General features: G+C 40.2%; 1 protein-coding gene across 1 annotated transcript; it reads left to right on the top strand.

The window, feature by feature from the left end:
- The first annotated feature begins 547 nt into the window (after positions 1-547).
- On the top strand, positions 548-3,504 carry FPGT (fucose-1-phosphate guanylyltransferase). Its single transcript, XM_009586672.1, is given in 4 exon segments — positions 548-793; positions 885-974; positions 976-1,111; positions 1,955-3,504. Coding segments are annotated over 4 exon segments (1,923 nt in total). The 3' UTR covers positions 3,406-3,504.
- The last annotated feature ends 7,630 nt before the right edge of the window (positions 3,505-11,134 follow it).

Raw genomic sequence — 11,134 nt, 5'->3', positions numbered from 1 at the left:
TCCGAGTGTATCGTATGGAATACAGAATAACACTAACTCATGGTTTTTATACATGCGTACTTCTTACCTTAATCTGATTGTTTAAACAATTTGAATATGTTTTACTATATTACCCAATGTGCAGCAAAAACCTAGAATAAGGTAGTCTGACTGTCCATAATATCATCCTATAATTCTTAATACCTGTTCACTTTGATGTAGAAAGTAACTAATCTCAGTAGTCTATCTGCAGTGTAGAATAATGGGCAGAGATTAATTTTCAGAAATCTAGCAATTACAAGTTGTAGGAGAACACAAAAATATCCCAAACCTTTTCCTCGTATCCCAAACGTTTTTCCTCATTTCCATTTTGTAAATATCAAAAGTACTTCCAAACGCTTGCTTCAAGTCAGTAGTGAACTTTTGTGTGACTTGCTTCCTACTGGAGCTAGTTCTTATGGTTAAGTTACGGTCTGCTGAAATGACGAAATGCTTCAAATGCTGGCGCCGTTCAGAGACTGACTGGGAGGGGCAGACACGGTATTTTCCCAAGAGCTGTCTGCTCAAGATGCCCTCCCCGCTGAGTGCACAAGGCTTCCAAAGTGACTGTCCATCATCTTTGCATGATTTTATCAACTACGATACAGTAGAAAGACTGTTCGGACGGTATTTTCCCAAGAGCTGTCTGCTCAAAATGCCCTCCCCGCTGAGTGCACAAGGTTTCCAAAGTGACTGTCCATCATCGTTGCATGATTTTATCAACTACGATATAGTAGAAAGACTGTTCGATCAGAACTGGTTTAGGAAATTTCAGGTAGATATCTGTGCATCCACTGACACTCGGTTTGTTTAAAAGATCGTCTCTGCAGTCATAAAGACTTTTTTAAAAATACATGATGCATTTTCTACAGCAGAAGGCAGCATTTAAAACATGCTTCCTGATCACCCTGCCACAGCACCAGATCCCAGTAGACTTCACATGTCAATGCAGATACTCTTGGTGCTCTTTTCAGCAGATCCTAAAACATTTTTTCTTTAGGAAATGGTGGATCAACACTTCATGTTCTTCGATGCTTGGAAGATTTGTATGGTGATAAATGGACTTCTTTTATTGTGCTGCTAATTCATTCTGGTAAATTCTATTTTACATTTCACACTCTAAAGCTGTACCCCTTTTTTTCCCTAAAAATGATATGATGGCAGAGTCAGAGTTCTGAAATACAGTTCCCTCAGAAAAGTAATTCCAAATGTATCTGATCTGATCATTTGAATTTAGATTGATATTTAGGAGATACTACTGTCACTTAAACATTTCTCTCAGCACTTAAGTTGTTCGATCAAACAGTGGAGAAAGAAGTGTAATTCAGAGTGTCTGAATTAGGCTCTTGCCTTGAAATACCCATTTAAGGAGCATGGCCCTCTCTGTAGGGGACCTGCGGGTCCTCACTACTACAGGCAGGCTGAATACTTGCCTTCTTATCCATTAGTCAGAACACTGCCAAAAGGTGCCTCAGTTTTGCAGAGGAGAAAGAAACGAGGAATAACAAGTCACCTGACCAAACCACTGCTTATTTGACTTATGTCTGACTTAAAATTCCCAGCGGGGGTGCAGGGGTTCTCCTTTTTTTCAAGGGAAAAACAGGTGTCATTTGCTTTCTCCACTTCAGTTATAGACAAGTCCATATTCCAGCTGTGAAGCAAACTAAAGGTAATGAAATCAAACACAATTTTAATATAAGCTATTTAAGGCATGCTGTATTTTGGACATAAGGTCAGATCTGCTTTGAGAAATGTTTGAGGAAGAATGTTTTTTGATTTTTTTTACATCCATCATTTTTTGAGGAATACTTGGTGTATGACCAAGCCAGGGGAGGGGTTTATACCTTTGTGTATATGTAAAATAGCTGTATAGGTTTAGTTTTTGCTTACTTATATACAGTGTCTCCGTATAATTAAAGATGTCTTTTTATTCAAGGTGGTTACAGTCAACGTTTACCAAATGCAAGTGCGCTGGGAAAGATTTTCACAGCTTTGCCTTTTGGCGATCCCATTTACCAGATGTTGGAACTGAAGCTCGCCATGTACATTGATTTCCCCAGTCACATGAAACCAGGAATCCTCATTACGTGTTCGGATGACATAGAGCTTTACAGCACTGGAGTTACAGAAACCGTCACATTTGATAAACCTGGATTTACCGCATTAGCTCACCCTTCAGATTTGACAGTTGGGACCACTCACGGAGTGTTTGTTTTAGATCCATCCAGTTTTTCAGGAACAGGAGGACTTGAATACACGTCTTGCCATCATTTCCTGCACAAGCCTGATATTGAGACGATGCGCCGGTGTGGTGCAGTATGCGTAAGAGGGAATTGTTCTCAGCTAAGTTCCTCTGGAGACCACGGTGACTCAGAAATGGACTCGGAGTGTGTCTATACAGACAGTATATTTTACATGGATCATAGCACTGCGAAACAGTTACTGACGTTTTATAAGCAGATGGGCACTCTTTGCTGTGAAATAGATGCATATGGTGACTTCCTCCAGGCCCTGGGACCTGGAGCCACTCAAGATTACACAAAAAATACCAGTAATGTCACAAAAGAGGAGTCACGGTTAGTAGAAGTACGACAGAAGCTACGCTCTCTTCTGAAAGGAACTACGCTTAATGTTATAGTCTTAAACAACTCTAAGTTCTATCACATTGGAACTACTCAAGAGTATTTGTTTCATTTTACATCTGATAGCAAACTGAAATTTGAGCTCAACTTGCTGTCTGTGGCTTTTAGCGTCTTTTCTGACAAAGCTGAGACCTTGGATCAATCAGGAAGTATCATTCAAAGCATACTTGAGCCTGGATGTTCTATAGGACCTGCATCCGTTGTTGAATACTCTAGAATTGGACCTGAAGTCTCCATAGGGAAGAACAGCATTATTAGCGGATCACACATAAATTTGAAAGTAGACATACCTTCAAACTGTTTTCTGAGTTCATTAAGTATAAAAATTAACGATCAAGTAAAGTATGTAAGTATGGTGTTCAGCGTAGAAGACGACTTCAAAAAGAGTGTGAAATTGTTGTCAGATATACATTCACTCAAGTTTTTTGGAGTCGGCTTACTAGAATGCTTGGACCTCTGGGGTGTAAAGGTTTCAGACCAGCTCTTCTCCAGTGAGAACACACGTTTGGGGTTGTGGACTGCTAGGATTTTTCCTGTTTGTTCTACTTTAAGTGAATCAGCTAGAATGTCGTTAAAAATGTTAAATTCTGTGCAGCACATGTCAGCTTTTAAACTGAATGGGTTTAAGCTCTTGTCTGTTGAAGAAATGCTCACCTACAAAGATGTAGAAGATATGTTGAAGTTTAGGAAGCAAATTTATGACAAAATCCATCTACAAAGACGAAAAGAGAAGTCTGATTTGTAGAAGGAACGGTACTTGAACAGATCTCCTGTTTTCATTTGTGGATGATTGACAGCTTCTCAGCTTGTAAAAATCATGAGAAAAAAGTACACAGATCTTTTCTCTGATTTCATTGAAGTAGAAATAATGAAATTGCTTTAACAATGTTGTAGCATAACATTAATAATGCAGCAAATGCAGATAAACTACTCTTTTGATGAAAGAAGTAATGAGATATTTCAGATCTCTGAAAACACTAATTGGTGATTTTTCTTGGGGTGCATATTATTATGTTTTGTAGTCTTTGTCAGTGAGAATACGATACAGAACAAATTAATTAGAAATTTGACTGAAAACTGCTTTAAAAGTTTTTCAAAGTAAACATTAGCTCCAACATCATGGAATGATACAGCAATAACTTACGTTTCTCTCTTTTCATGCTGCCTTTTTACGGTAGTGTTTCAAACAGGTAGAGATAAATTTATTAAAAGCACTTCTTAAATCAAGACATCTTGCCTTAAGCATTAATAATTTTCTTTCTCTTTTTTTTTCGTTTTGTAATTTTTTTATACTTCCTTGTTTTTCATCAGAGGAAAAAGTTTTGTATAAAAGATCATTCTTTCCCTCGTAACTAATAATATTGGGGTCAAAACCTGGCATCAAGACATACTGATTATTTTTTTATTTTACTGTTAGTTGTTTGGAAGCCGATAGTTTGATTAGGCAGCTACCAAATTTTTGTTATCCACAGATTTACTGATACGCGCCACATGAAAACCTACATTTCATATTTCTCTAAACTGAACTGTCAGAGTCCTTGGAGTGATGCTTAATCCTCATGCAGACCCGTGGAGTAAACAACAACAGAGAGGTTAACCATTGTGAGCGGTACCACGATGCCCATCTTCAGAGAAACAAGCGTATCTAGTCTCTCTTCCCCTTCTCCATCCTTTACGAACAAAGATGTCCTTTTGTTTCTAGTTTAGGTGCCAAAGATCCAGCTCCAAATAGATAAGTTGCTTCTTATACTTTCTGTTCTGGCTTGATCAAAAAGAAAAGTGCCTTTTTTTTGTGTACAACTCTAAATGTACTTTTCTCTGTTCCCTCTTCCCCGCCCCCCTTTTTTAAAAATATAGGAAGTGTCACGCTAGGTCATGCCAGTGCTCCGCCTAGCCCCGTATTATGGCTTAGGCTGTGGCACCCCAAAGATGCTGTGCAGGGAGGGCGTGCAAGCCTAGCCAGTTCTGTGATCCTCTTTGTTTTCAACAGCTCATTGCATAAACAGTCAATGCATACTTTAGTACTACAAGGTGGAAAAAAGCTTGTTCACACTAAATTTATATTCAGATACCTTAAATCATTTATTTTTAATTTTGCTTCTATAATGACTGCATTTTTAATTTTTCCATTTCATGCTATGTGCTGTGTATTTATCAATGTAGTTAACTGCAAACACAATGCATCTTTTTCTCTGGCATTTACCTATGGGTTTTCATGTTTTATTTAATGTTTCATTATAAGCAGTGTTTATCTCCCTACTGACTGAATTCCCTAATGGCATCTTTCTTACGCCACCTACAAGGTAGTAGTGTAATATCTCATGAATATTACCCAAGTTGGTTTAACCTTCACCAAGTTTCTTCCTCATTGAAAAAGAAACCTTTCAAGAGACATAGTATTTTTCCTGAGGATCTCTTCTGAGCAAGAAGAGATAGGACAAGAGGAAATGGCCTCAAGTTGCGCCAGGGGAGGTTTAGATTGGATATTAGGAGACATTTCTTCACTGAAAGAGCGGTCAGGCCTTGGAACAGGCTGCCCAGGGAAGTGGTGGAGTCACCATCCCTGGGGGTATTTTAAAAGACGTGTAGATGTGGCGCTTGGGGACATGGTTTAGCGGGCATGGGGGGGTTGGGTTGACGGCTGGACTTGATGATCTTAGAGGTCTTTTCCAACCTTAATGATTCTATGATTCTAAGAAGAAATACAAAGGAGCTAGACATGGAGGTTGGGAATTGCTGAGGTTGACTTCAAAGGAATAAGGAGAATTTCTGAGCAAATAGAGGTTTTAAAAGTCATTATAAAATGCTAGTTTAACAATGGAAACAGCAGTAGATTTCAGAACATTAAGGTACAAATGCATAAAGTCACAAAGTAAAACTAGTCATAGAACATGGAGCATGAAATTGTGGTTTGTATATCATCCTATTTGCGTAATCTATTCATCTATTGTTAGAGTATACAGAATGTTTTGGGAAAAACAAATGTTTGACGTAGACTTTGCATCTTCAATTGGAGATCAAACTTTGTTCTGAAAAGACTTCCCTGATGATTGCTTTACTACTAGTTAAGCTTTGTGGATGTTAAGTAACAATAAAATGAAGTTGCATTATTTTAACATGGTTATTCACTTTAACTGTTACAATTGCATTTATTCTAAATTCCCTAAGTACCGTGTGTTGATTTCATTACTGAAAGCGACCTGGATATAAATAGAAAATGGATTTGCTGACACGTAAGTAATGGGAGAAAAGAATGAGGAAAAACATGCTGACTAAACAGCTTTTGGAAAGTGTTGGGGTAGACTTGATCAAATAGCAGCTGCTATGGTCTTGGAAGCAGTCTTCTTCCAAGGAAAGGAAAAAAGAACAGGAGTGGAATCGTGGCCGTAGTCTTAGACTACCATGCCTGGCACGCGGGTCAGCAGGCTGCCGCAGGCTCTGTCAGTCCACCGAGTGCAGCAGGAGGGGGAAGAGGCACTTCTCAGAATATTTCTCTCTCAGATTTTCTTTCCTGGCGCGCTGCTGTCCCGCCTGTCCTGCCCCGGGCTGCTCAGATGTGCTGGCCCAGCTGCCACCAGGATGGGTAAGAAGTGACTCCTCACACCCCTGCAGAAAGTATTATCCTCCGGGATGTGCTATCCATTGCTGTCATTCCTTAACCTAGCCTCTGCATCAGTTACTACGAAACGGTAAGTGTTGCACAAAAATGCTGTCGTTCTGACATACTGTGTTGGAGAGTGAGGTGTCGATCTGGCAGGGTGGTAATCCATCCCCACCGGTAGTCCCTTCACCTGGGCAGCCTGCAGGTCTGACCGGAGACCCAGGCTCGCGCTCTCGGGGTAGGTGGGGTGAGCCTGGTGGGTGCTCCTTAGGCTCGGCGGAGAAGCCTGGCACCTGCAAGCCGTGAACACTGATGACAGCCCCAGTGGCACAATTCCCAGGTAGCTGCTGGAAAGCTCAGCTGTGTCTTTCTCGCCGAGGGCAGTAACACTTCCACTGTGCCTCGTCCTGCGGTCAAGGGTCTAAATGGGGAAAACGTCTGTAAAGGGTTGCTGAGAGTATTCTTTGGCCACGGCCCCGGAGAGCGTGGCTGTTCTGTAGGCAGGGCCCAGAAGAGCTGGATGTCGGCGTACCTCAAAACGTGCGTTGGTCCTGTTCACGAGCTTCTCTGCCGCCGTGCCGTTCGCAGAGCGCAGCCCCGTGAAGCTATTGCTTAAACAAATGGTGTCTGTGTTTAAACACACCAAGTGTGTGATCAGACACTGCTTCATTTATAGCTCTTAAAAGATGTGGCTGAGTTGAATAGTTCGTGGCTAAGCACTTCAGCGAGGAGCTAGAAATATTTTCTTAACCTTTGAATAAAGGGCTAAGATACCTTTGGTTTTTTTGCAAGCCTGTGAGGCATGTAATGTCCAGTCTCATTTAACAGTTCTTAGCAGCAATGAACTGTCCTGTTAGGAAATAAAACGTTTAGATCTTGAGGCAAAGAACTTCATAAAAAAAAAATTGTTGTAATGGAATAAGCGTAATTTGACTTACTAGGTAAGAAACATTAGACAGCTTTAAGTCTTTATGCCACTCCATGCTTTCCTTTTACACTAAATATTTTTGTCTCAAATTTTAGAAAGCAGATTTTGGTCAATATTAGCCATAGGTAATGTCAGCAGGCTTAGTGAATTTATTCCACAGATACTGAAATATCTAGATTTGTAATATTTTTCATTTTTAAACTACAATCAAGTTTAATGTAATATTTTATTAAAAACATTTTTAAAGTATTTTATTTACTACAGACCTTTATTAATTATTTTCCCATATGCATGTTCACACACATGTGTGTAAATTCATTCTCGGACTCCACACTTAGGAATAAACACCTTTATTGAGCCACAGGAAGTACGTGTTTGCCCATTACATTTCTAACGCATCCATAATCCTTTGTGGTCTTTCTTACTATCAGTAAACTTACCATTGTGAAGTACGAGATTAGAAAGTTTATGGAAATATTCAGAGAAAATGGACCGTGCCGTAGAGAATGTTAGTGCATGAAGATTGATAATGGTGCTGGCAATCCAGGCATCCATCTGTCAAGGGCTGGTGGAATTTGAAAATTAAAATACACATCCATTGCACTTTGATGAATTTTGTTAAAAGGATTTGGTAGGCATGAGGCATGTTTTTCTGCAGGCTTTTTTTGTGAGTTTTAAATGCTGAAATGTGGCTTTACCCTGTCAAGCTACAGAAAGTAGCTAGTTTTGTTGATTTTTCCTTTGTCAGCTTCAGAACAGAATCTGAAAACCTGGAATGAATACCCTATTTGATTGAAGTCACTAGGAGTTTTGCTTTGGATTTAAGCAGGGGCCAGGATTTTGCCCCTGGCAAGCGTGTTGGTGGAGTAAAAGGTTTCTAGAGTCCACCAGGGATAAGAATCTCTGAAGTGAAGAAGAACACGAGCTGCGGAGCTCTCGTTGAGTATCCTGACGGCGAGTGCTATAACCCTGCGTGCGCTGCCAAACCTTGGCCATCTGCTGCACCTTGCTGGGCAGCGGGTTGAGTTCTGCTGGGCGTTGGGTGAGCAGGGGATCCCCAGGCAAAGCAAGCGCTGGGGCTGCGGGGCACGGAACGGCTGCAAGGAGAACAGTTGGTCTGTAGTGGATGTAATGTCATTTTTGAGTTAACGTGGTATTTCTGTCAAAAGAAGGAGAGAGAGAGAGGAGACGACAGAGAAGTGAGTATTTGTATGTGTCCTTGACGACACATTTGAAAAATAATGTTTCTATTTAGGCACGAGATAGCTGCAATACATACACCACAGAGTTATTTATGAAGTGTGCATTTTTTAGCTAAACAAATTCTAGTCCTTACAACAAGGGCTATCTTGTGGTGTGATCAGATCTTACTAAAACCAAAAGGACTTCAGACTGGACGCTTCCTGACTATAATAATCTAAGTTTGATGTACACGATATGTGTATGTATTTTATTTGTATTGCATTTTACAAACTTTAGCTAATCTTTCTTTTTCACATTCTGCTGTTAAGGTAGATGTAAACAATTTTCTTATGCAACCAGCTGGGATAAACTTGTCCCAAGGAAATTGAGAGACCTGTGCAAGGCCACACAGTGAAATTTAACAGCAAGATAATAGTAATTACAGGGTTGCTGGTTTCTGGTATCAGAAAACAAGACTGTCATGGCATCCTGGCCCATGATTTTCCTCCAGTCTGAGTAATAAAGGATGCAGCGCTGAAAATGCTGCAGAAAGGATGCAGCAGGTAGGACCTTCTAAGAACAGGAGGCACCTACTGAAATTTGGAGTTTGATTTTGATTAAGGCTTATTGAGTTTCCTAGGCGGATGCAGTTTTTGTACAGGCCTCTAGATCCCTGCCTGGCTCCGTCTATCCTGGAATGCAAGTCAGGCTGGTACAGTCTCAAATAAAACCAAGATGAGTGTTCAGTGATTTTATTCATGTCAGCTTGCTTTATTTAATTAGTTTTGCTGTGTGGTGCAATAATAGGGCTCATAATGAACATCATCGTAATGATTTCCCTGAATGGTTTGAAACCATGCTATAACGAACAGAGATTTAGCCATACTGTATGAAATTTGAGAGAGGAACATTATTTCAGTAACCTTTTAGGCAGGAAATTGAAATCTGAGAAACTGGACACTTAAAAAAGAACACAAGGGAAGGCAGCTGAAATAAAAATGAGCAGCTGAAAGATATCTGTGCCAGAAGGATTTGGGGACCTGACAAAAGAAAGTAAGCTCCAACAATCATTTGGATGTGTGTAGAAATGTTCTTTACTTGGAACGGGAGTTCGTACTGGAGCTCAGCAGTTCCAGCCTCTTCTCGTTCCTGAATCTCTGATGTAACAGCTTCGTTTTCTCCTCTCTGCACATGTTTGGATTAGGGAAGATTAATCCCTGTGCAAATGCCACTGTAGTATTGTGAGAACAAAAATAGCAGTACTATTCTTTTGTACACTTCTTTTAATCTGCTGCCACAGAGAAGCCACTGTACAGAGTTCCTTGTACTTTATTTTCATAAAAATGCATTTTCTTTTGATGTCCTTTTCATTTTCTGTGACATATCTGAATGTCACCAGAATGACATTGAAGTGTGTAGGAGCAAATTACAGCCTCTCGAAGTAAATGATAGATATGTATATGTTCTAACTAATTTGAAATAAAGATTATTTCAAAAGACTTAATCCTGTAAAAGCTCCTGGTGAGGGACATTTAAAACCAGAAACGGGAAAAGAATTTTTCACGTTTCTCTTGTAAGATTGGACACGACAGCTGCATGTTCCAAACACAAAACTGCAATAAAACTTCTAAAAAATTAATCAAAGAAATTTGTACAGTTGTGTGTTCTGTAAACATTACATCTGAAGACGTTACTCACTGAAAAATGTTGCTCTTGACATCGTAGTGCTACTTGTATAGATGTTAATTAGAACTGGCCTAACATAGTCAGTGCAGTTATCCCTTTGTTCGCTCTTTGCAAACGGTCTGCAAACGGGCTCTGCAATTATTATGAATATTTTTTCCCCCCTAATTTCAATTATTGTGTGACTGCTTCACGCAGCCGATGATGTGAATGCTTTAAGAATTCACCTGAAAGTTGCTGTCATGGACTGAAACAAAGCTGTTGCATTGACTTCGCTGACTGACCGGGTTCTCCTCCTGTGCTCTAGTTTCCAGTGGTCTTCCCTGACGGTCCTCGTGAATGAATCGTCACCCACACAAATGTTTGTGTCGTGGTTTAACCCGGCAGGCAGCCAGCAAAGAGTGAATAAAAATATAGTATAGAAACTGATGACTTATTTTTGATGTATTTTCGTAAAGTAGGTGGTACTAGAATATAAATAATATGCAAGGCATTTACTTCTTTTAAAGCAAAATAATATTATCTCGTCACGGAAATTTAATGCTCTTACTTTATAAAGCTGTTGTATTAACATGCATTTTCTGTGCAGAAGTGAACAGAACATTTCTTGGGCTTTGGAGTCTGTCCTGGTCCTGTTTCTGTCATAGGTTGCTTGGTCTGGATGGAAGAAAAGTCTTGTTCTTCAGGCCACGAGGAGTGCCAACACCCATTTTGTCAATTCCAGATTTCTTTTCCTGGCATCTCACTCCCCTCACCTCACCTTTGCCGGAGTGTCCCGCTTCTTCAAGCGGTTTTCCACGAAGCTGGTAAGTGCCCTCAGAGCTGCTGGATCCACCTCCCCTCGCAGTCACGGGGTGGGAGCCTCGCCTCCCCTCCCGTCACCGCGCCGCATCTCTCCTGTCTCAGGAACTATCGCAGGGGCACAAGTTTGCTTACAATGGGATGCAGCATGTTGAAGATTTTATATACGTGTGTTATATTTACATACCTTTTTGCCTGAAATCCTTAAGTGAGAAAACTAAGAACTTATACACAGGACAGCTGCCAAGGTAATTAACACACTTTAAGTATATAAATATA

Source organism: Fulmarus glacialis, unplaced genomic scaffold (genome assembly GCF_000690835.1).
Source record: "Fulmarus glacialis isolate BGI_N327 unplaced genomic scaffold, ASM69083v1 scaffold30441, whole genome shotgun sequence".
NCBI lineage: Eukaryota > Metazoa > Chordata > Aves > Procellariiformes > Procellariidae > Fulmarus > Fulmarus glacialis.
The sequence above is the reverse complement of the archived record's forward strand: the minus strand, read 5'-3'. Positions and strand labels throughout refer to the sequence as shown.